Consider the following 24957-nt stretch of genomic DNA (forward strand, 5'->3'; position numbering starts at 1 on the left):
TAGCTCCACGTGAGCCAGCAAGCATTGTTCATTTTAAATTAGTTTTAATTCGATTTTGGGCCTTGATTATGCCACTCTATAGGCCCGCATATCAATTGATGAAAGGAGTGCCGGCAAGTGTTAGCCTATAAACTATAACTCCTTTGATGTCCAACACGCAGTGCACAGCGAGATGAAAGCCTGCATCTGCCCATCACCAGCACAATTTTGATATATAGGCCTATTGAAATGCTAGAATTAAATGTTCACACATCTCCATCTATTAAATAAGCGAATATTATTTTGTGATGTGTAGGCTAGCCTATAGGCTACGTGACGAATGAATTAATTTGCAATTAGGAAGTGCAGATGCACAGTGCGCCTCTCGTCACCTCACAACAACATGGGAATAACATTTGCTTTTATGGAAGAAAAAGGTAAGAAATAGCGTATTGTGTTAGTTAGCCTCAATCTCGAGATTATGGCAATTTAAACGAATTAAATCCATCAAGAATTGAAGAGAGGAATTGGAAACATGCGGATGTTGGCTGCCAATCTATATGCACCATGCAGTCGCAATATGATTATTTATTTATTTATTTTCAGAGTGTTTATTCTAATTCATTTCATCTGATAATATGTATAGGCCTAAAACGGTAGGAAATTCATTGTGTTTATAGGTGTTGCCCCCATGCACGTGAGTCTAATTTATTATAGAGTTATTATAATGTAGGCTATAGTCTACTTAACTTTTCAATAAAAATAAAAATAAATAGCTTAAACATATGCCTTATGTTATTTAGCCTAGCTGTTTTCAGGGGAGCTGTGTGGACAAAGGGAAGGATTATAGATAGAACACTTCAATTAACATATTCTGCCTGTTTTCTGGAAAACGACCTAGTGAAGACTTTCCACTCTGCTGGTCTAAATACCAGGTGTGGTCTTGCGCATTCCTGGCTCGCAGTTTTCTGCAGGTCACGGTGCACAGAGATATCTCTACAATCACTAAACATTGTTCATTTATGTTGTCTTGCCACACAGTTTGTTAAGTTTGTCAAATGCGTAATCGGAGAGCGCAAGGATCTGTTCCACAGCAGCATATTCAACTGATTATTTATATCTCCTGACACGCCGACAGGATCTAATCATAAATTATGTTTTCTACACATCTAAAGGTGAGCTGTTACACACGCCCACATTCATAGGCTACCGTGAAAGGTGTTTGAAAAAAAATAATTGTAACTTTGAGTCAAATGCTCACAGTTGAATAAGGTTCATTCAGTCATATATTAGCAAGATGAGGACGTTCTTATTTGTGAATGCCAGTCGGGTTGAACTGATTTTGTTTTATGAAAATCTGAGGAAATTTAGCTTCCCCATTCCCGATGGTCTAACATGCATATGCATATTTTCAATAAAAAACAATGAGTTGAACGTTAATTTCAAGCTTTTGTAATTGGCTGCAGCTTATTTCCGAATCGATTGCGGCTGGAGAGCTGGCTGCAGTGTTTGATGCAGGAAACTCGGAGAAATATGGACTTGAAAATCAATTTCGGAGTGGGGGGGTTTCGAAATGGAGGGGATGTCCCCATTCGGAATAGCGGTGCCTTTAAAAAAAATGGGAACCCCCTCCATTACGAAGAATGGAGGTCGATCTTCGGAATGGGGGGGTTTCGAAAAGGCAGGGTGTAACCGTTGCCAAGGCAGGCTAGCTAGCTAGCTAGCAACGTAGCCAGATATTAAAAGTAAAATAACAGAAACAGCGTTACCCTTATGATATTTTAATGATGTTAGTAGACACACGTAACAGTATAGATCCCCGTGATGAGGTATGTTGATCAAAAGAACACCTAAAACGCTATACCAAAATCGGGTTTTAGTGGACGGGCAGCTCTGAAGTTGGGGCTTCAGAGCTGATCTGCGGCTAGCTAGCTAGCAACGTAGCAACAGTATAGAGCCCCCGAGGTCTGTTGATCAAAAGAACACCTAACGCTATATCGTTATGTAATGTGACTTGTGACATGATCACCACATTTCAATAAATATAACGTTTTTGCACATTTGAATGCTGCTGGTCGTTTGTGTAACGCTGTATATATTGGACATTTAAAGCTGATACACAATTGTGTTGAGGTAATTCCGCAAAGCTCAGTTAAAAATATAACGTGTAACACCAATGGAAGGATGGGTAGCATTAGCTAACGTCATCCAGGCTATAAACGTAAGGCTGTTATGAAACGCTGATTCCGACGTTACAATAATATGACATAATATGAGCCAGTTGTTATGTAATGTGACTTGTGACATGATCACCACATTTCAATAAATATAACGTTTTTGCACATTTGAATGCTGCTGGTCGTTTGTGTAACGCTGTATATATTGGACATTTAAAGCTGATACACAATTGTGTTGAGGTAATTCCGCAAAGCTCAGTTAAAAATATAACGTGTAACACCAATGGAAGGATGGGTAGCATTAGCTAACGTCATCCAGGCTGTAAGGCTGTTATGAAACGCTGATTCAGACGTTACAATAATATGACATAATATGAGCCAGTTAGCCTAGCTAGAGAGAGTAATTTCAGACCACCAGATATCACCATATTTCATTTCAATATTAAAGCATTCGTTGATTGAAGCAGACTCAGACTGCTGGTCGGTTAAGTTTCTCCGTCGTCCTGTCCTCTGGTCCAATCTTCGGTTTGTGTTCACTCGACATCAACAATCTTATACATGATAATATACAACAAGGCTATCTTTGTTGACAATGTTTATTGACAAAAGCATTAAAACAAGCAAATATAACAATATTCTCCGGTCACTGGCAGATACTAGCTACAATTGTTCAAAGCAAATCTCTCATGTCAGCATTTGGCTTGTGTGTTATTGCAATTTCCTATGTTGAAACAACTGATCAGCAGTAACGTGTATAGTTTAGCGTTAATCTCAGGAGAACAGAATATTATAGCTTTGATCTTCACAAATCATGATCCTCTGTTGTGTGTCCCATCTGGTACTGGACAGCAGCTACCCCTGGAAGAAACGAATTAGACACTGTTAATCACTGTATAACGTTAACGTTTGCTTACCCAACACTACGTGCGATTGGTAAATACTGTAAATGCAGAGGTGGATAAACTATCCAGAGGAGTTGAACCCCCAGCTTGTTCCCCCTCATCTAACGTTAGCTAGATAACGCTATAGCTGGTAGATCATATGAGTATGCTTTGAGTCTGCCTCATCTCAAAGAGGTAACCTAGGTAAACAGAACTGCGTTTGTTTTCTGTCTACGTCCGAATCTGTGCAGCATGCAATACTGTTTAACGTTGTATAACGTTAACTTATGCTACTCTAGTCTAACGTCCTCCTGTAATGACAAATGGACATGTAGCTAGCGTTAATGTCATGCTATGCAATTAGCGTTACGTTAGAAAATAAGATTACCTCGATTTTGTGGAAGATGCAAGCGGCAGGCTGGTGACGCCGCGCGAGGTCTGGAGGAAATAATACTCTGGTTTTTCTTCCGGCTATTATATTCACTGTGACAGCAATGGAGCAAGGCTAGCAATAGCAACTAACGTTAGCAACATTTGTTAGCCAAGCTAACGGCTAGCAGGGAAAATAACATGAACAAGATGGATGCCGTGGCGGAGGAAACCCTCCCCCGAGTCCCGTCCACGCTCACGCCCTTTCCTGTTTTCCCGGCTCCAGGTTTGAACAGATTTCCCACAATGCAACAGGAAAATCCATTCATCCAATCAAACGAAATCAAACAATATCGGGAAGTGAGCTTCATTTTGCCGTGTCAAAAACATATAGCTCAGTTGGTCCATATATTGTACTGTCCATGGTATACGTACACTTCCGGTCTGTATACGTACACTTAGTAGTAGTAGTACTTTATTGGCATATAGCAGTCCGTAGGCTGAATTAATTACCAATTTACAGGTTAAAAAGCAGACATCGACACAAGTTAAAAATTCAAAACAGCACATAACTAAAATGGGACTTCAGGCATAGACAAGAGCAAACTAAATCAACAGGACATGTTATGGGATAATATGTTGGTTCAGGAGTCTAGTCAGATATGGTATGGGGAGAGTTCTGATGGCGGCGTGTTTTTGTGAGGGGATTGTTCAGTTTATGACAGTTCCGGGTTATACGGCCAGAGATCTGCAGACGTGTTGGGGGTAGCCAGTTGGCGAATTGGGAGGTTTGGAGGTTTTGGGCAAATGACAGACAGATCTGCTCACGTCGGGAAGCCAGGTCAGTGAGCCCTAGCTTTAACAGGGCGGTTGAGTAGTGGTCATAGTTGGGGTCGAGGATGATGCGACAGGCCCTCTTCTGTACCCGCTCCAATTGGGATGAAAGAGCTTGTGTGATGCCAGCATTCCAGATGGGGGCAGCATACTCCAGTAAAGGTCGTACATATCCAAGGTATATGGTTAGAAGGTCATCAGTGGAGACAGAAAAACGCCTGAGGCGCTTCAAGAAGAACAATTTCCTATTTGCATTTGATGTTATGGCACACACTTCCAGTCTGTATGTGTACACTTCCAGTCTGTATGTGTACACTTCCAGTCTGTATGTGTACACTTCCAGTCTGTATGTGTACACTTCCGGTCTGTATGTGTACACTTCCAGTCTGTATGTGTACACTTCCGGTCTGTATGTGTACACTTCCAGTCTGTATGTGTACACTTCCAGTCTGTATGTGTACACTTCCAGTCTGTATGTGTACACTTCCAGTCTGTATGTGTACACTTCCAGTCTGTATGTGTACACTTCCAGTCTGTATGTGTACACTTCCAGTCTGTATGTGTACACTTCCAGTCTGTATGTGTACACTTCCGGTCTGTATGTGTACACTTCCGGTCTGTATGTGTACACTTCCGGTCTGTATGTGTACACTTCCGGTCTGTATATGTACACTTCCGGTCTGTATACGTACACTTCCAGTCTGTATGTGTACACTTCCAGTAGGGGTGTCACGGTACACAAAAGTCACGGTTCGGTACGTACCTCGGTTTTGGGGTCACGGTTCGGTACGAAAACGGGGGAAAAAAACAACAAATCCCAAATTCTGTTTTTTTCCCTTTGAATATGTCTGAATTCTGCTTTTTACGCTATTTTTACCATCAGAAATAGTGTCTAATATGTGGGAATGAATAAATGTCCACTATTTAATAAGATCTAGGCAATCCACACAAAAAGGTTTTACTCTAGAGCAGTGATTTTCAAAGTGTGGGGTGCGCCTCCCTCTCAGATGTCTGTATTCCAGCTGTTTGACAGGGCAAAGGCATTTCCCCCCACTTTAAATCTTTATTGTACACAAGTTTGTAAACAGAGCGCATGTGTGGAGTAGCCTAATACTCCCACCAACCCCTCCCCCTGTTGTATTTGTTTTATGTAGCATTTGCGTTTGATGTAAGCACTAATTTGGAATCCTATCGAAAAGCGGCCACTAGGCGGCAGTATTTCTTTAGTCAACGTCAAAATACCTACATGTTAAGTAGAAGAAGAATAAAACGGCAGAAGAAGAAAAACTTCTAAACCCTGTTGAAAGATACCCCCACTGTCTGACAGACAACGGGGTGGGTTTCACTTTCCCAGTAAGTACGGGAAAGAACCCTGTCAGCGCCTTAACGTTATTGGATGTGAGTTTTGTTTAGCATAATATGATTACGTTCGGTCATCTAATGGATTATTGGAACATGACAAGGAGTCGCTCTTCCTTGCTTGTCTGCATCCGCAGATGTCTGGTTGAGTCTGCTTGACCGCATCACTCATCCCACGCGATGTAAGTTGCTTGTTTACAAGTTAACAGCTTTGTCAGTGTTATGTAACGTTTAGCCGCAACGCGCAGCTATAAAGGACTTTGTCGCGGCTACGTAACGTTACATTGGCAAGCTTACCTCGTTGGCTTGATGTTGACAGAATTTGCAAAACAGCTTATCGCCACAAAACGTCCCATTCTGTGAACGCGGATTTCTATGGCCCTTGTGTTGTTTTGGTGTGTCTTCTTCTGTGGCGTTTAATTCAATTCAATTCAATGCCGTTCAAACAGCGTTTAGGTGCTTCTGGATTTGACGTATTCGTCGTGTCGTTTCACATACCGTGAAACGACGTACCGTGAGGCATGTACCGTAAACTCACGGGACGAATACATGTACCGTGACACCCCTAACTTCTAGTCTGTATGTGTACACTTCCAGTCTGTATACGTACACTTCCGGTCTGTACGCGTACAGACCGGATACTTTCTAGACCTACTCCTTCAAAAATAAAAGCAGTCAGTGCGAGCGAGGCAGGCGAGCACTGCAGCGGCCAAACACTGATGTTAGCACGCAAGCTAACGTTTGATAGCTCCCGGGGGACGGCTGGCTGTCTGTACCCCGGGAGCGGTGCTTAAGTGTGGGCCACTGGGCCAGCAAGGTCCAGCCAGTGGGTAACGTAGGTCCCTGGAGGACAAGGTCCTGGCGGGGCGGGGGTCTGTGCGTAGCCTGGGGAGGGGTGCTAATAGTGGGTAAGCAGTTGGGCAGATTCATGGAAGGTGGGTGGCGTGAGGGGGCTGTCCTGGGTCTCAGAGGCCGACCGTGGAGCTCATACGGGCAGTGGCGGGCAGTGGTGGCCCAATGGTTAGAGAAGCGAGCTTGTGACTGGAAGGTCGTCGGTTCAATCCCCGGGACCGGCAGGATAGACTCTGGTTGTACTGGTCAGCTTCCAGGTATGAATGTGTGTGTGAATGTGAACAGGGCACTCCTGAAAAAGAGAGCATTGCTCTCAGTGAGACTCCCCCTGTATAAATAAAGGTTAAAAAAAAATACTAGCGTGGGTAGGAACAGGATGGACGAGTTGCTAGCTAACGTTAGCTAGTAGCATAGCTAGCCGATTAACTAGCCAGATCAACCCCGGGAATGTGATCAATGTTGGGGGGAATTGTCTGTCAACATCGGGCATGAATCATGCAAACATTCAATCATCCTAAAGACACTAATGCACACAAGCATAGAATATCATAATACCTACGCCGATTTGAAAAGAAAAATATCAAGTCTTTTATTTTTTTAAGGAGTAGGTCTGTGGTCTGTACACGTACACTTCCGGCGGGAGAACGTACACGGTGGGCGGGGCGAGATGCAGATGGATGTATCTGGAAAAGGGGGGGTTCACCGTGACGTAACGCTGAATCAAATCGGCGATTTTGGAGGCCCCAAAAAAAGGAGGTTTGAACCCCTAGAGGGCACTCTCACTGCCTGAAAATGACACAGTGTACCAGGTAGAATTCTAACAGTTTAGTCTCAAATGTAGAGATTTTTCCTTCACACACCACCTCAAAAGCCATAATACAGTTGAAAGCTGAAAAAAATTTGTTTTAGGGGTTAGTCCTCCTTGAAGTGTGTGTGTGTGTGTGTGTGTGTGTGTGTGTGTGTGTGTGTGTGTGTGTGTGTGTGTGTGTGTGTGTGTGTGTGTGTGTGTGTGTGTGTGTGTGTGTGTGTGTGTGTGTGTGTGTGTGTGTACTAACCTTCCTCCTCCAGCAGTTTATTAAGAGTTGATGGTCTGAATCCTGAAGGGATCGCACCCATGGCAGAGAGCACATCAGTCGTATCAATCTGTCCATCACAATCACACACACACACACACACACACACACACACACACACACACACACACAGTGAAAACAATAAGAATTCTCAATGCAGTGCAGAACACTTGGTGCGTGGAGAGCGTCTCACCTCAGTCAGAGCCTTCCTGACAGTAGACCAGTTGGAATGGGAAGCAGTGCTGTTAGAGAGCAGAGAGGAATGGAAACACTGACATTATTCAGAGAAAGCATCATTAAAACAACATCATCATCAATTTCAATCTAAATTAATTCCGTATTTTGATCACTTTTTGTTTCCTCCCAGTTTTCTCCCCAGTTGTACTCGGCCAATTCCACCTGTCTAAGCTGTCCCCGTCGTTGCTGCACCTCCTCTGCTGACCTGGGGCAAGTTGTAGACTAGTACATGCTTCCTCTGATACATGTGCAGTCGCTAGCTGCTTCTTTACACCGGACAGCGAGGTGTTTCACCGGCAGGATGTAGCAAATGGAGGGATCATGCTATTCCACCCCAACGACCAAAGGAGGCGCTAGTGCAGCAACCAGGACACGTACCCATATCTGGCTTCCCACCCGCAGACACGGCCAATTGTGCATGTATGGACATCCGACCAAGGCAACACGGGGCACGACAGTAGATCCTGTGTGTTTCTTATGTGTATTAGGGGTGGGCGATATGAAGATCTTAGATCGTTCACGATCAGAATGGCTCCACGATCTGCCTTTCCAGACAGATCGTTAGAATCGCACTACATGCAGTGCACATTCTATCTGTTGCATTTCTATGTCTGAAAGATGCTTCCAAAGTTTTCCTCCCCTCCCCCTTTTCACTTTGCAAAGCAGGACGACAACACGGAGGGGCAGTTAGTTTGAGAGAGACACACACACACACACACACACACTTAACCAGGGCTTGCCTTGACACGAAGAACCTCCCGTCATCCCGGGGACGTTAAAAATAGCGTCAGGGACGGTGAAAATTAATTTGGGGACGGAGCCGGACGATAGCCTAAGTAAACACACGCTCTGCTGGTTATGAACAGCGTTAAAAATGACATGCCACACACACACGCACACTAAACAGACATGCGGGCACTGGCAGAGAGACAAACAGGCAGATAGAGCGGAACTCATCGCGCAAAAAGTGTCTGAATCTCGGCTGCTCTTTGTGATAGTTTGAGTTTCATTTGCTTCAGTCGGAATTTGTCAGTTATTTTAAATGCGAGGACGCATTGCTCCTAATCTGCCCTCATCCTGCTGCCTCGTATTCTCAGGAGAGCGCGTTTCTGCTCCACCTTCTCTTTCCTTCCCCCCTGCCTCTCTCTCACTGCTCAACGCTGTGTGTGTGTGTGTGTGTGTGTGTGTGTGTGTGTGTGTGTGTGTGTGTGCTGAGCCACATGTCTCTGCTCTGTCCGTCAGTCTCTCTCTGTCTGTTAGTCTCTCTCTCTCTCCATTAAATTAGCAAATTGACAATTGACAAATGACAATCACGCAACTCAATCGCAGATAGCCAATATATTCGTCCCATCGCCCAACCCAAAATAACAGTGAACCAAGAGATAGATAGATAGAGTGTTTGCATGCTTGTGAACATTATTTTTTAGCACATGAATTATTGGAAACTCAGCGTAAATGAACGACATGAAAATATTTATAAAACAAATTGTATTTTAAATTTCCATGAGTTGTCTAGGTTTCTCATGGCCGTACGAACCCTGAAATTAGTTTGGTTGTACTTGTACTGTTCAGTAACTTGCAAAATAGTCTTAAAAACCAATATGAAAAAGAATTGTGATAAGATTGTGGATCGTGATCCTGCCTGAATAAATCGTGATATGATATTTTTGCCATATTGCCCACCCCTAATTCCACCCCAATGACCAAAGGAGGCGCTAGTGCAGCAACCAGGACACGTACCCTTATCCGGCTTCCCACCCGCATACACGGCCAATTGTGCATGTATGGACATCCGACCAAGGCAACACAGGGCGTGAACCTGCGACCCTCGTGTTGGTGCTGTATTTTTTATAACTAATATAGTCCTGGGATCCTTTCATTTGACCGCATCACTCAGAATAATCTGAAGGACAAAACTGGTCTAAGAACCTCTGGAAACAACACAGTCAAACCAAATCTCAGCAGATTCCAGTTTTTAAAACGGAGAACCTCACCTCCGTTTGTCTTGGTCCTCAGCCATGTCTTCACCATCCTGCTCCTCCTCTTCCTCGTCTGACTCCTCATCATCATTATCATCATCATCATCTTCATCTTCATCATTGTTGACACCAGAACCACTCTGAAATGTTTTGGTACAGTGAGCGGTTTTAATCATCTAAGCCAGCGGTTCACAACCTTTCCCCACTCATGGCCCACTTGAAAATCTCAAAAATGTTCTCAGCCCACATTCAACTGTAAACAGTATGGAGGCCAAATAATGTGTTCTCAGCCCACATTCAACTGTAAACAGTATGGAGGCCAGATAATGTGTTCTCAGCCCACATTCAACTGTAAACAGTATGGGGGCCAAATAATGTGTTCTCAGCCCACATTCAACTGTAAACAGTATGGAGGCCAGATAATGTGTTCTCAGCCCACATTCAACTGTAAACAGTATGGAGGCCAAATAATGTGTTCTCAGCCCACATTCAACTGTAAACAGTATGGAGGCCAGATAATGTGTTCTCAGCCCACATTCAACTGTAAACAGTATGGAGGCCAGATAATGTGTTCTCAGCCCACATTCAACTGTAAACAGTATGGAGGCCAAATAATGTGTTCTCAGCCCACATTCAACTGTAAACAGTATGGGGGCCAAATCATGTGTTCTCAGCCCACATTCAACTGTAAACAGTATGGAGGCCAAATCATGTGTTCTCAGCCCACATTCAACTGTAAACAATATGGGGGCCAAATAATGTGTTCTCAGCCCACATTCAACTGTAAACAGTATGGAGGCCAAATAATGTGTTCTCAGCCCACATTCAACTGTAAACAGTATGGAGGCCAAATCATGTGTTCTCAGCCCACATTCAACTGTAAACAGTTGAAGACCTCTTAGACACAAAGTTCACAAAAGTACTAATAGAATGTGTGCTTTCTCTGTCTAAAAGAGTTAGTTTGTAGAGTTAGTAGTTATGTAGATATTAGCCGTTGAGTACAGCATGGTTTCAGCGTCTGAGAGTGAAAGCTGAGATAATCGCAGTTTTGTGAAATTCAATCAAACAGGCAGAACAGTCACTTTAACCATTTATTTTTGGCATCAGTGAGAGATCAGACATCTAAACAATATAGTTCTGAACGCCCTCTCCTTCAAACTCCTCCCTCCGTGGGCGTGTCTGGTGGCTTTCAGCCTGCGTTTGTCACAAGCGAGTGTTCTGCTGCTGCTGCTGCTGCTGCGAGTTTGAGCAGCCTCCCTCCCTGGCAGCGAGTGTGGATAGAGCTCACTTGTTTCTTGGGTTTGAGAGCTTTGATGAAGCTTTGTGCGATTCTAGGCTTTATGCTGCGTGTTTCAAACTGTGTTTTCCACCCAGTCTATTTTTGGAATCCCCCACCGCCAGCTCCCAGCGCGATAATGCGCGAAAGTGAAAGCGTTTTCGCCAATCCATTTTACAGTAGAGAATGGTTTCCTCGCGCGTTACCCTACAGTTTTGGCTCTGCTTTTCCTAGTGTGGAGAGCACTGTCGCCACTTAGTGGGTCCGTGGAATGGGTTGTACACGTTCGCTGACTCCAATATTTTTATAGGAGACGTGGGGAGCGTTGATCCACGTCCCACCGTCAAAAAAAAAAAAATCGTGTGAACGCAGTGAACGTGTTAACTCATTCATGGCCAGTTTAGGACTGCCAATATTTAGCACAGGCCAAAGATTTTCATAATTGTTGGTCATCTTTCAAGACCCACAGTAAATTATCTATTAGCACCAAAGTGATTTGCAATACCTCAAAATGAAGATGTACGTCTCTGGGTTCACCAGAAAAAAAAAAGTGAGCTTTTAGCATGTTCTGTACTCTTACTTATAGCCATTTATATACACCCTGTTTTCACCAAAAAGGTCTCTCTGAGAAGAGAAACAGCAGAAAAGGCCATTTTTGTAAAAGACACAATCTCAGGCAGAACTCGCTCTCAATTCTTTTATTTTGAACTGTATTGACATCAGACATATAAATATTATTCGTTATGACACAAATGACAAAAAATATATATATATATATATATATATATATATATATATACCGGTACATGAAGTGCTTTTTTTACATTCAACAATACAGTTTACTCAGTGTGAGTGAGTGTGAATGTGTGTGTGTGTGCGCGGGGCCCATGTGTGTCTCTTTACATTACATTACATTTCGTCATTTAGCAGACCTAAATGACCGTCCTGACCGTCCTGACCTCATTCTGAGATGTGGGCTCACAATCGGCTCCTCATCTGAAATAAAAGCAACATATCCTCAGTAAACTATATAATCACATTTAGTACAGAGACAGTGTAGTCGTGTACTAGTGTCTCAGTAAACTATACGATCATAGAATGCAGAGATCAGTGTAGTCTCTCTCACACACACACACACACACACACACTCCTTACCGCGAGATCATCCGGGTCCTGTCGCATTGGAGTCCAGTCTTCCTCGCCCTCGACAGGAAAGTGGCCATGCTGCTTGGCTCTGTGTGAAAGCAATTTCTGTGGCGAGGCTGCTGTTCTCCTCCTGCTCACAAAGTTGTGACTCCGTCTCGTCTCTTTCGGGGTGGCACACAGGAACGGGGTCCAGGGACCAGGATCGATCATGTTGGTCACGGGTTTGACTACCGCGAACAACTGATCGATGTCCGCTGCCCTGCAGCAAGCCGACCAGCTCGTGCAGCGCGCCGAGGGGCGTTTCAATGGCGTTTCTCCTCTCTGCAACAAGGAAGCGCGTTTCTCTGTTTTCTGTTTTTCCTCCTGCTCATTTCAAAACAACAGCTGCGGTATGTGTTTGATCGCGTGTTGTCGGCTTGGCTTTGAGGGTAGGGACCTGATAACATGTCACAGGCTGGGGAAGTCTTTGAACTACGCGCTGCACTAATAAAAACAAAAACACGTCAAACACGTCTTTGGCGTGGATGGCTATTCCTGATAACACGTCAAAGACGTCTTTGGCGGTGAATGAGTTAACTGGCCCCTCGCCTTCTATCATTTCACGAAAGTGGCAAAGCAAGTTGAGTATCCCTGACCTATAGGGAGAAATTTAGTTTGTCATTGTAAACCGACAGCACAGTAATGATGACATGTTCTTCATAGATCTACCCTTTTAATTTTGCTCTTAAGCTTTCTCAAAGTACACCAAATTTATGCATTTTACTTTAAAATGTTTAGAAAAATCTCGTGGGGGGCATGCCCCCGCACCCCCCTAGGGGGTCTGCGGTCCCCCACCACAAATTCTCAAAATCCTGTGGGAAACACTGCTATAAGTGACTGGGCAGTGTAATAGTATGACTAGAAGTGACTGGGCAGTGTAATAGTAGGACTAGAAGTGACTGGGCAGTGTAATCGTATGACTAGAAGTGACTGGGCAGTGTAATAGTATGACTAGAAGTGACTGGGCAGTGTAATCGTATGACTAGAAGTGACTGGGCAGTGTAATAGTATGACTAGAAGTGACTGGGCAGTGTAATAGTATGACTAGAAGTGACTGGGCAGTGTAATAGTATGACTAGAAGTGACTGGGCAGTGTAATAGTATGACTAGAAGTGACTGGGCAGTGTAATAGTATGACTATAAGTGACTGGGCAGTGTAATAGTATGACTAGAAGTGACTGGGCAGTGTAATAGTATGACTATCAGTGACTGGGCAGTGGAGAAGAGGGCAGTGACAGCTGGAGGAGTGAAAATCAATGAAATAAACTGGTGTCATCAGTGTCATCTTGAGACACAAAATGGCTGGTTGACTGGTTGTGTACCTTCAGGTAGGTTTTAGGGACGACTCCTCTGTTGCCTTTAGTGTCCTGCGCCAGCCACCATCCATCTGCCGTCTTCCTGATGATCCTCAGCACCGTGCCCCTCTGAAACACAGGGCAACAAACCAGTTTGTGTGACTTCTCCCGCATTATAACTTACAAATCTGCAGGAATTGACAAAAATATGCGCGATTCTCGCAATCCTGCGCCAAATTTTAAGCCCCGGGAAGCAGCACTTCACTGAAGCTTCAAGCAGGAGCCTTGCCATTCACACCAGAAGCATTCTCTTTTCCTCAACGCTTCGCTCGGCGCTGCCCTCCCCCTGCTCACAACTTGCATTGACTTCGTGCCTGGCAGCTCGGGTGCAGCGCGCTTGAAAAATAGAACAGAAGCTGAAACTATCGCTGCAGCCCGCGTGCTGGTGTGATCGGTCTCGCCTCTTCACAAGGACGCTGAAATGAAACTGCCTCCATGCTGCGTAGCTTCAGCATTGCTTCAGCATAGCTTCGGCGTATGGTGTGTCCGGGCCCTAAGGATTAGATGTGGAATATTTTGCATTTCATCATTTATACAAAGTTGCTCCTTTGACTTGCAGAATGCACAACTGTTCTATTCCAATCACTTAACTTTCTGCATTTCTCCTGCTTATTTATGAACCTTGTTACATTGAGAAATTCCATCAGCCTGTTTGATGGACAGGAAAGCTTTCAGAATTAATATCTGACTTGTATAAATGGATTACCAACCTTTTTTGATTTGTGATGCCACATTGACGTCACAAAAATCTAGGGACCCCAGAATTTCACTACATTGGTAATATCATAAGTATCATCATCAGTGACATCATCAATTGGGGTCGCGACCCCAAGGTTGTTGAACCACTCGTCTAGGGGTTGATCTTCACCACACACCAAACAGTGGCTGAAGATAAAGGTGTGCAGTTGCCTTGCGTGAGTCCTATCAGCCCAGAGCCATAGAGATATAAGAGTTGTGTCATCTCCATTCACTCCAATGGACCAGTTGATTTGTTGTATTTGTTTGACCTCGCCATAGTTCCTGGAAGTAAGTTTCTGTATTAACACATTGAGTGCCAGCGACGCCATATGGCGTCATTAGAAATTTACCGTAGAGTGCCAGCGACGCCAAATGGCGTCAATAACTCGAAATTGTTTTTTTGACGGGGGGGTGTCGATCTCAGCTTCTTACATCGCCTCTTACAATATGAGAGCTATTGAATGTGTCTAACCTATTTTACAGAACCCTTAGGTGGCGACAGCGCACTCCAGATGAGAGAAAGTATAGTTAAACACACAGAAGAAGTCATTGTGGAAAAGGAAATCGCATCGCATCCGTCCGTATGCAGCTGCTTCATTGAAGCATAACGTAGCTGTGCCCCTGCAGCAGCCAATCTGCTGTCACAATTGAGCACCTCGTGTCTGCTGCAACAGCCCATTCGCATGATCAGCCGTGGATTTGTTATTATTCTCAACTGGAAGCATGGGAGCTGGTACACGCGGCTGTAAAAAAGCTGGATCTAGCGGACTTTTTCAGTGCTGAGCACACGCAGAGCAAACAGCAGAGCCGAGCAGAGCAGAGAGACACTCCTCCCACAACGGGGGGGGGGGGGGGAGGAGGAGGGGGGGAGGTGGGGCACGCAGGACACTACAGCATACAACAGACCCAGGCAGCTGCAGCATTACATCAGAAAATATTAGCAATGAGTCAATGATGTGCTTGAAATGCTTCCTTTCACAAAAGGGTCATTATCTCAGCTCGTAGAAAAAAAGGGCTGTTTTTGGTCTAATCAAGCTATCTTCTCCGGCTCATAACTAAAGAACGGAAAATGGGATCAATAAACTTTTTTTTGCAGGTGATAGAAGAGAGTCTCATCGTTATTTGTGCGTGTTCAGTGTTTACATAGTAATTATTAAAGAAATTATATGACTGTTTTAAAATGCATTGCGGCCTATGTGGCACAGTACAGCACCTTTTGCCCAAGGGCCGTGGCACTCAAAGTGTTAAGCAGCAGTGTAGAGTTGCAGCAGAATGGGCCGTTTGTGAGGTACTTTGAAAGGGTTTAAAGACGTTTAAAGAATCAAATTGTATATTATCAGCTTTATTTGATGCATTCAAGCGTACTTCCTGGAACTGTTCCCCCACACACACTAATAGCTATGTGAGTCACGTGTCTATCATTTTGGACATCAGTTGGCACCACTCTCTCTTTAGCTCACTCACTCTGTATCAGTCTAGATTTCAGAATGATTATACTAGGACTAGAACTGTGGAAACACTGTTTGAAGGGCATGAGCGCCCTCTGCTGGTTGAAGTCAAGATGATGGACAACATTTTTAAGACCAAATAAAAAGGCCAGGATGAAAGAAAATGTCCTCCGTTCAATTGATCAAGTGAGAAACTTTAGGACAGCACGGCGGCAGCTAGACATACATGCTCCAATGTCAGCTTGATGAGGGGGTCCAGGGGAGTCCCCAGCAAAATGAGTCAATGGTGTGAATTCACTAGGATTTCAATGAGTAGAAGTTAGCCCAAGGAGAGAATGTAGTGTATATACTTGGTCATAGCTTTCACTCGCTCCTGTTATCTCCCCATCGACATTACATTACATTATATTATATTATATTATTATATTATATTATATTATATCATATTATATCATATTATATTATATTATATTATATTATATTATATTATATTATATTATAATATATTATATTATATCATATTATATCATATTATATTATATTATATTATATCATATTATATCATATTATATTATTTTATATTATATTATATCATATTATATCATATTATATCATATCATATCATATCATATTATATTATATTATATTATATTATAATCATATTATATCACATTACATTACATTACATTACATTACATTACATTACATTATATTATATTACATTTTCGGGGAGCTGCACGCCGGCAGGTTCGCCAGCTGCAGCGTGACAGCTTGACACCCGACCATGAGTTCCGCTTAACAAATAAGCAATTTATTTTGCAGTCATGCAAACACATTGAAGAGTGCCTTTTTGTCTCTTTTATTTATTTTTTACAGAAAACCTCTTTTTCATGATTATTCGAGAAGATGGAAAATTAGACCTGGTTATAAGAAGCCATTTTATAGAAATAGTGAAAGGGGCCTTAGTAGTAAAAGATTAGCGAGATGGTAACACTTTATTTGGATAGTCCACCTACACAGAGTCTACAGAGTATAGTAACAGTTTATTAGTTGAGATTGGGCCTGCACGATATGAGGAAAATCTGCGATGTGCGATAACATTGTTCAATATAGCGATGACGATACGACTTGCGATAAATAAACAGATATTAAAGCATGCATATTAGCTATACAGTTCCTATGTCTTTCTGCTTTAATAATGCTAATATAGACCCCAAACATAGCCTATGCCCACTGAATAAAGAAATGAAATACACACTGACTCTAGCTGAAACTACACACAGCGTGTTTGGGCTTTGGCAGAGGGGCGGAGCGCACTGTTGCAAGGGAAAGGTGTACGCTGGATTTACAACACAAGACAAAATGATCCGATGCTGAGTGGGAATGCATGACGCGTGTAAATAAAACCACTTTTGTTATTCATTGCGTTTCAGGCAGTCTTTGCGATGTGTTTATTGCGCATGTTCATATTGCGATGACGATGAAAATACGATTAATTGTGCAGCCCTAGTTGAGATTCAACAATTCAACTGTTTGTCTTTGTCTGTAGATGTTGTATGAAAAGCTTATTAGTTTACATTTAACAAACAGATTCTGTTTCTTCCTGTTCCACACACCTGAACCTAGTGTAACATGTATGTTCATCAATTGTCACATAGACTCTATAGATAATCTGCTTAGAGTTTCAGCCCGACGGGACCCGACTCAGCACGACGGGCTCGGGCTTCAACTTACTCTGGTCGGGTCGGGTGGGGTTTGAATTTTCAGGCCCGGTGAGAACTCTAAATCTGTTGAACAGTTGAATTGTTGAATGTGAACTACAACTAATAAGCGGTTGAAATGTGACAAATACTCTGTAGATGATTATTAGATGTTACCGATGAGTTAATGTCATTGAAGACTAAATCCTAATATTGTTTGTATGAATGTGATCATTTATTTATGGCTTCTTCTGCCATGTTGCTCCATGTGCAGGAAATGATGAACCATCACGATGCCTTGTGGGCCGAATGCTGCCCTCGCAGGGGCGATTTTGGGAAACAGGAAGTAACTCACCTGAACAGAAAGATCTCCTTCCTGTTCTCCTCTGAAGTCGCTGAGTGCTGTGTAGATACGAGGGTCAGACTGAGAAGGCGGCTTCACTGCTCTCTTCTCATCTTCATCATTGACGTCACCGTCGTCATCGTCACTGTCATCGTCGTCATCTTCCTCGCTGTCTTCCTTGGAGGTGTGACTGTGGATCAAAACAAAGCATGTGGAAAAAGAGCCACACCGTCTTAACACGACTTTGCAATGTTAATTAACCAGACGAGCGTCCGGCTAGTACACCGGTAGATTCCTCGTATAGCAACACAAGGGTCGCAGGTTCGAGCCCCTGTGTTACCTCCAGTTTGTCGGGCGTACATACATTATTTTGTATTGCCCTTTGTATCATGACTTACGAGAGATACTATTTAAAAAAGTTCACTCCCCTGAGTTAAACCTGTTAGATTTTGAAGAAGGTGCCATACTTGAATTTCTCTTTGACAACATCTTTGCTTTTTCCGAATATATCTCTCATGCGTGGGATAGGAGGAAAAAGATGACATATGATAGATAATTCATATATTTTACTTAATATACATTGTAGTTAAATCTGTGTTTTGCTGCTGATGCCGCGTGTGCTGTGTGTGTGTTTGTACAGTTTTGTATTGTTCATGCACCGTAATAGATATGGAAATAACTGTATGTTGATGTGTCTGATAATCCCATGTGGGATGGGTCATGTAAATTGTCCTGACACGTAAATAAAATTTTCATTCATTCATTCATTCATTCATTCATTCATTCATACAGGCACAATTGGCCGTGTCTGCGGGTGGGAAGCCGGATTGAGGATATGAGTCCTGGTCGCTGCACTAGTGCCTCCTCTGGTCGGTTCGGGGAGCCTATTCCAGGAGGAGGATAACGTAATCCTCCCAAGCGCTACGTCCTGCCGGTGAAACTCCTCCTTCAACAAACCATGGTAATACTTAAAGCATATTTGAACATTTGAAGGCAAACTGTTACGTTACGTTTCTGCTGACATATTCACCTTATGTAGCCACGCCCATTTGACCCGGTTGTGTGGTCGTGTGACGACTTCTGGCAAAAAAAGAAAGAAAAAGGCTGGCTGCTCCAATAGCATCTAACTCTGAATTAACTAATAATTTAGCCAATTGTATGTAACATACCAAATAAAAGCAAACGGCAATGTCTAAGAATGCAATGCCATGTAACTGGCTCGTTAATTCTCGCATTCCAGGGAATTACGTTAACATCTGCAGGTCTTATAGATGTAAGTGGCTCGAGCTGCACTCGGAGGAGAGAAAACCATCTGAAGCTTTCTTTGTTGGAGTCCAGGTATGTTTTACAAGAAAGTGCCCGTCATTGTCGATGATAACGTTATCTGACCTGGCTAACAGTGGATACTCCACTTGCTTGCTGTGTACCGAGCTCAAAGTAGTAGGCTACGTTCTTTTTTTAACCCCTGCACTGTCCGCTACAAGAACAACTCTCTTATTTGACGTTCTTTTATATTTCGCGCCGTGACCACCGGAAGTGTTAAAACAACCCGGAAGAATTTGGCCCACTCCCGCGTCTGAACATAAGCTGAATACAACACACTTATTTTGTTGCATGTTCTTGAAACTAATAATAACATATTTTGTCATATCGTCAAGAATATGGTTATGGCAGAAATAGCCTGAAATATGGTGATATTATTTCAGGGCCATATGGCCCACCCCTACCGTGCAGCAGCGCTGGGTCCTGGAGGTGAAAGCTCCAGAGAGAGGCTGTGGAGATGCTCCATGAGGCCCTGCAGTCGTCTCTCCTCCTCCTGCTTCCTCTGCTCGTAGTTCCCCACCGGAGCCGGCTCATCGGCCTGACGGCAACACAGACAGCAGGTTATTGTTTCAGTTTAGGTTAAGAGTCAGCTTTGATCAGACACAACACAATATAGTAGGGTTACATCAAACTGTCTGGAAAAGACCAAAGAAAACAGGTCATATTAGTTGTTTGTCATTTTTGTGATGCAGAACTTGAGGCTCATTCTACTGCTGAACTCTTTACAGCTTATTTAGGCTTCAAGGAGAACTTCTGGGCGTCCTGGTGGCTCACCTGGTAGAACGCGCACCACAAAGGCTGTTCTTCACGTGTCCGACCCGGGTTCAAATCCAACCCGTGGTCGTTTGCCACATGTCATCCTCTCTCTCTCCCCACCTTTCCTGTCTGCCTACTGTCCTATCTGATCAAGACAAAATACCCCCAAAAATAATCTTAGAAAAAAGGAGAACAACACTGATTTGTTTTGCACATGATCTCACACATATCCCAAAATTGTAAACAATTTGCAGGCGTTCATTTAGTTTGACAGTTATTGAGAGTTGATTTGAATTCATTTAGTTTGACAGTTATTGAGAGTTGATTTGAATTCATTTAGTTTGACAGTTATTGAGAGTTGATTTTAATTCAGTTTTCAAATATGTTTGAGATCATGTGCAAATAAATCAGCGTTTTTTTCTCCGGTGACGTCTTTTAAGTGTAATCTAAAAGTATGACAGTATGGCACTAACCTTGGTCAGCTTCTTCAGTGTTCCCATCATCTTCTGAGCCGAGGTCTGCAATTCTCGACACCTGTTTGTTAAGTGGACACATTGTCATGGACATCACATGTTCTGTTTGTTAACTGGACACATTGTCTGTCTGTCTGTCTGTCTGTCTGTCTGTCTGTCTGTCTGTCTGCCTGTCTGCCTGTCTGTCTGTCTGTCGGTCTGTCTGTTTACCTGTGAAACGCCTCTTCAGTGGCTCCACACCGACTCTTCTGCACATCCTGCAGCAGACTGTCAACCTGGGTTAGAGAAACAGCCCAGAGCAGAGGTGGCCATTCGAGTCAAATGACTAGTACACACAGTTTAAAGACAAGCTGAAATGGGTCTTTGTGACGTATTCCCACTGAAACAGGCTAGAGAGGCAGGACATAGCCTGTGATCCACATTATGGATCCCACTCGATTTGGGGCAGAACAAGCCGGCACCGCTCCGCACCGCAAAATTATGTATTTTACCGGACAAATCTGAAAGCTACCGGTCACGTTTCAATAAGTCTGTGTACAAACACAATATCATGTAAATACAGCGCTGTGGAGTGCGTAGACGCTGGCTGGCTCACTGCGCGAGCCTCGGAGCAGAGGACCGGGAGGGTGCCTCCGGGCGGATAGCCGTTTCCAAGCCAAAGCAGAGTGCTGCTTGCTGGCTTGGAGCATCCAACCAGCCACAGTAAGAGCCGCGGTAAATAACAATATTCCTGGAATGCGAGTGTAACAAGCTAGCTACATGTCCTTTGCATTCTACATTAAATGAAGATATTACTGTTAATTTTATTTTGTATGTTACATACTTATTGGCCAAGTATTAACAATTATGGGCTGGAAAATTCTGCCGAGGTGGGCTAAATTACTGGCTTCCGTAGGAGGACTATCATATCTTCGGTCTGCAATCGGACGTCTGAGACCGGTAGGAGAGCGTTTTGAACAGCCTTTCCCCTTTATTGCCTATTGGAACGCTATGTGCACGAATATATTAAATATAATATACAGAGTACAGTAGTAGGGTCACTTCTGGGGCTAGGTTTCTGGTGACTCGGGACTCGACTTTGATGATTCTAGTCTTGAGAAAATATCTTGGTTGTGTAAATGACTTTGATTCAAAGTGATTTGATTTGTTCCAGCAGACGATTGAATTTAAATTCTGTTTTCTGAATTTGTATATGGAATGATTGAATTTGTTGAAGTTGAAACCAATTTGATAACGAAAACATAGCACTTGTGTTTTGATCCTTTTTTTTTTTACTTTTAAAAGTCTAAGAAATTGAGTTTTCTTTCTTATATTGAATTGAATGATACTGGGCTGTTGAATTGCTCTGACTTGACTTGCTGTTCTATCTGGATACGTGTGTGCATAGTACCTCTCCTATCTGGTAGCGTGATGACAGGATCTACTACACAAACTTTGTTTCAGTTCAGCCGCCTGTAACGTTACATGGTACCTTTCATTTCCTGGTGTCGACAGAACATCACAGTGAAATACAGAAGCGTGGTACAAAGGAACTCACACACAGCACAGCTCGTAGATCAAGACTCAAGCGACTGCATTCAGCCTAGCCTGGTAACCAGCCCCAATGAAAGTGCTGAATGAAGAGTAGGTGCTGCTGACAACTGTGATTCATATGGAGCTGGATACCAGGCTACATTCAACCTAGCCTCAACGAGAGACTCATCAGTCATTCTGATGAGTCTCGCGTTGAGGCTACATTCAACCATAGTTTACTAACAAACCTGTCGTTTGATGTCGTCCGTGTCTCTCTGGACAAGTTGCAAAGGTCCTTTTCGTTTTGGAGGCATTTGCACAAAGATAAACAGCCCACATGTGCAGCTCTGCAGATGCTGCTACTCTATCTGACAGCACTAGCTAGCGTTAGCAAACATGCAGACGTCCTGCCATTGGTCGCTGGGCAACAGTCTTCTTCTTCTTCTTCTTCTTCTTCTTCTTCTTCTTCTTCTTCTTCTTCTTCTTCTTCTTCTTCTTCTTCTTCTTCTTCTTCTTCTTCTTCTTCTTCTCCTCCTTCTTCTCCTCCTTCTTCTCCTCCTTCTTCTTCTTCTTCTTCTTCTTCTTCTTCTTCTTCTTCTTCTTCTTCTTCTTCTTCTCCTCCTCTGGTGTTTTATGGCGGTTGGCATTCTTAATTGTTGCATTACCGCCACCTACTGTATTGTAACAGCTTCACACTTTATGCTCATTTAGTTGCATGGTTGCAAGTCCACCCTTTTCTCCCCGAGAAGAGCCTGGTGACGCGAGGTTATGTCCACCCAAGTGGCAACGTCGTTGGATTACGCCTTTCTGTCAGAGATAGATAGATAGATAGATAGATAGATAGATAGATAGATAGATAGATAGATAGATAGATAGATAGATAGATAGATAGATAGATAGATAGATAGATAGATAGATAGATAGATAGATAGATGATAGTGTAAGAGCCATTTTTTGCTGTTCTTTTATTTTGGTTTTCCTCCCACCACTTGGGGGAGCAGTGCCGCTGTCAATTTGGGCAAAGCAGCCAAGGTGATATAATCAACCCATTACCTGGTACATCAAATAAAAACAAATAAATGCTATGAAGTTGATTATTTTAAACTGGATGAAGGATTTTTATTTATTTTTAGGGTAAGTCAATCTGCTTTCAAAGTTATTTTCTTTGTCACTTTTCATTTTGAGTTTGAATGAGACTAAAAGTCTTGGAAATATAGCAATAGTTTTGTAAATAGTTAGTTTGTAGCCTACATAGTTAGTTTGCGAATAGTTTTGATAATTATAGTCTTGTAAACATTGGCCTGTCACCTGACTGAAAGTTCCTATTTACAGTTTGGTGACCCAAAACAGAATGGTGACACCTACTGGAACAATTTAGTGTCCCCAATTACACTTTACTCTGGAAATGGCTTCTACACCCTGCTTCAAATCATTCTTTATAAATTTGACTATAATGCAACTTAATCCCCATCCCCGAACCGACAACCTCTGGCAACCTACCGCCAAAGTTGCCCCCTACCAGCCCACCCTAATGTAGCAGCTAAAATCGGGCCTGACCACTAGTACGAAGCGGTTGTGTCTCTCTGTCTTGTTTAAGGGTCCCATCAGGTCGACTGTGATCCTCTCCATAGGAGCACCGACTCACACAGTGCCCATAGCAGCTTGGGGGGTTTGCTTAGGGCGAGCTTTTGCCGCACAACTGGTGCAGGTGTGGCACCACAAGTTGACATCGTCCTTCATGTTGTACCAAACGTACCTGGTTTTAAGGTGTGCCAGGGTCTCTCCACCCCGAAGTGGCCACCCACAGGGCCGTCATGCATCTGTTCCATCATGGAGGGGAGGTAGGCGCGAGGCAGTAGTATCTGTGAGTAAAACACCTTGCCTTCAGTGCAGTAAAATCTTCTCATTACGACTCCATCTTTCTGGTAGAGCCTTTTCCATTGTGCCCAGTTGGTTTTGGTGGCAGGGCTGCAGGGGGTTATATCGGCCCATGGGGGGCGCTCCCTCCCTTCCTCCATCCACTTCTTCACAGGCGCTATGTCTGGGTCAGTCTCTTGAGCGTTGTTCAACTGCTCTAGTGTCCAGCCACAGAAGAGGTTAGTGTGAGATGGCTCACTCACCATGTGGACGCTTGGATGTGACAGAGCTTAGTCACAGCTGTCGTCGCTTGATGTGCTCAGTACCCTTATGAGAGGAAACTCCGGCTTAGCAGCTGTCCTGCTCATGTAGTGACTGTCAGCCACCACTACCCCCACTGGATGAAGCTCTGTCTCACTTGAACTTTCAGCCAGATCGCACTGCACTCCCTGATGTTGAGGCGGCTCACCGAGGTTAGGCTCTGGCACGGTGCATGGACACAACTTCTGGCAGGGCCTCCTCCAGAGTGCGTCCGCATTCTGATGGTGCCTCCCTGGACGATGGATCACCTTGAAGTCGTACTCTGCCAGTTTCTCAAGCCAGCGGGCAAGCTGGCCCTCCGGCTCCCGCATCCGGGTCAGCCAGCGCAGGTTGCTGTGGTCGGTCTGGATGGTGAATGCTCTCCCTAGCAGGTACTGTCTGAAGGGAGGGAGGTGAACTCCACCGCTGCCAGAAGCTCTCGTCGGGTGGTGCAGTAGTTTTGTTCAGTAGGTGACAATATCCTGCTTCCATAGGCTAGAAGCCTCTCCTCCCCCCTTTGCACTTGGGAGAGGACTGCTCCGATTCCCCAGTCACTGGCGTCAGTGTCGAGGAATAACTCGCCACTGTCGAGGGGACAGCCTAGCACAGGTGCTGCTGTCAGCCGACTCTTGTTTAGTCCCTCGAATGCCTCAGAGCGCAAAACACATTTTACAGCCTACGGCCACACACACACACACACACACACACACACACACGCGCGCGCGCACACACACACACACACACACACACACACACACACACACACACACACACACACACACACACACACACACACACACACACACAGGGCCGATCCTGGCCATTTGGGTGCCCTAAGCGTAATTGTTCTGTGGTGCCCCCCCCCCCCGTAAAACTTTCAATAACTGTCAAACGAAAGACTGCAAAATCATTAATTATGAACGATACTAGTGTATCTCACATTTCATTACA

At 43.8% G+C, this 24957-nt stretch overlaps 2 protein-coding genes across 2 annotated transcripts in view; both read right to left on the minus strand.

Annotated features, from left to right (window-relative positions):
* The window catches only part of LOC310789457 (nephrocystin-1-like), a 75465-nt gene extending 53117 nt beyond the window's left edge, over positions 1–22348 (minus strand). The window contains exons 1-9 of the mRNA XM_083651100.1: positions 22098–22348; positions 20548–20612; positions 20338–20398; positions 19513–19646; positions 17798–17975; positions 13524–13625; positions 9756–9880; positions 7718–7766; positions 7507–7594 (exon numbers count right to left, since the gene is read on the minus strand). Coding sequence (XP_083507226.1) covers positions 7507–7594; positions 7718–7766; positions 9756–9880; positions 13524–13625; positions 17798–17975; positions 19513–19646; positions 20338–20398; positions 20548–20612; positions 22098–22163 — 868 coding nt within the window. The 5' untranslated portion in view covers positions 22164–22348. The remainder of the gene's footprint in view (positions 1–7506; positions 7595–7717; positions 7767–9755; positions 9881–13523; positions 13626–17797; positions 17976–19512; positions 19647–20337; positions 20399–20547; positions 20613–22097) is intronic.
* The window catches only part of LOC310789171 (NLR family CARD domain-containing protein 3-like), a 268107-nt gene that overhangs the window by 190762 nt on the left and 52388 nt on the right, over positions 1–24957 (minus strand). The window lies entirely within an intron of this gene.

This window comes from Poromitra crassiceps (assembly GCF_964638095.1).
Source record: "Poromitra crassiceps genome assembly, chromosome: 14".
NCBI lineage: Eukaryota > Metazoa > Chordata > Actinopteri > Beryciformes > Melamphaidae > Poromitra > Poromitra crassiceps.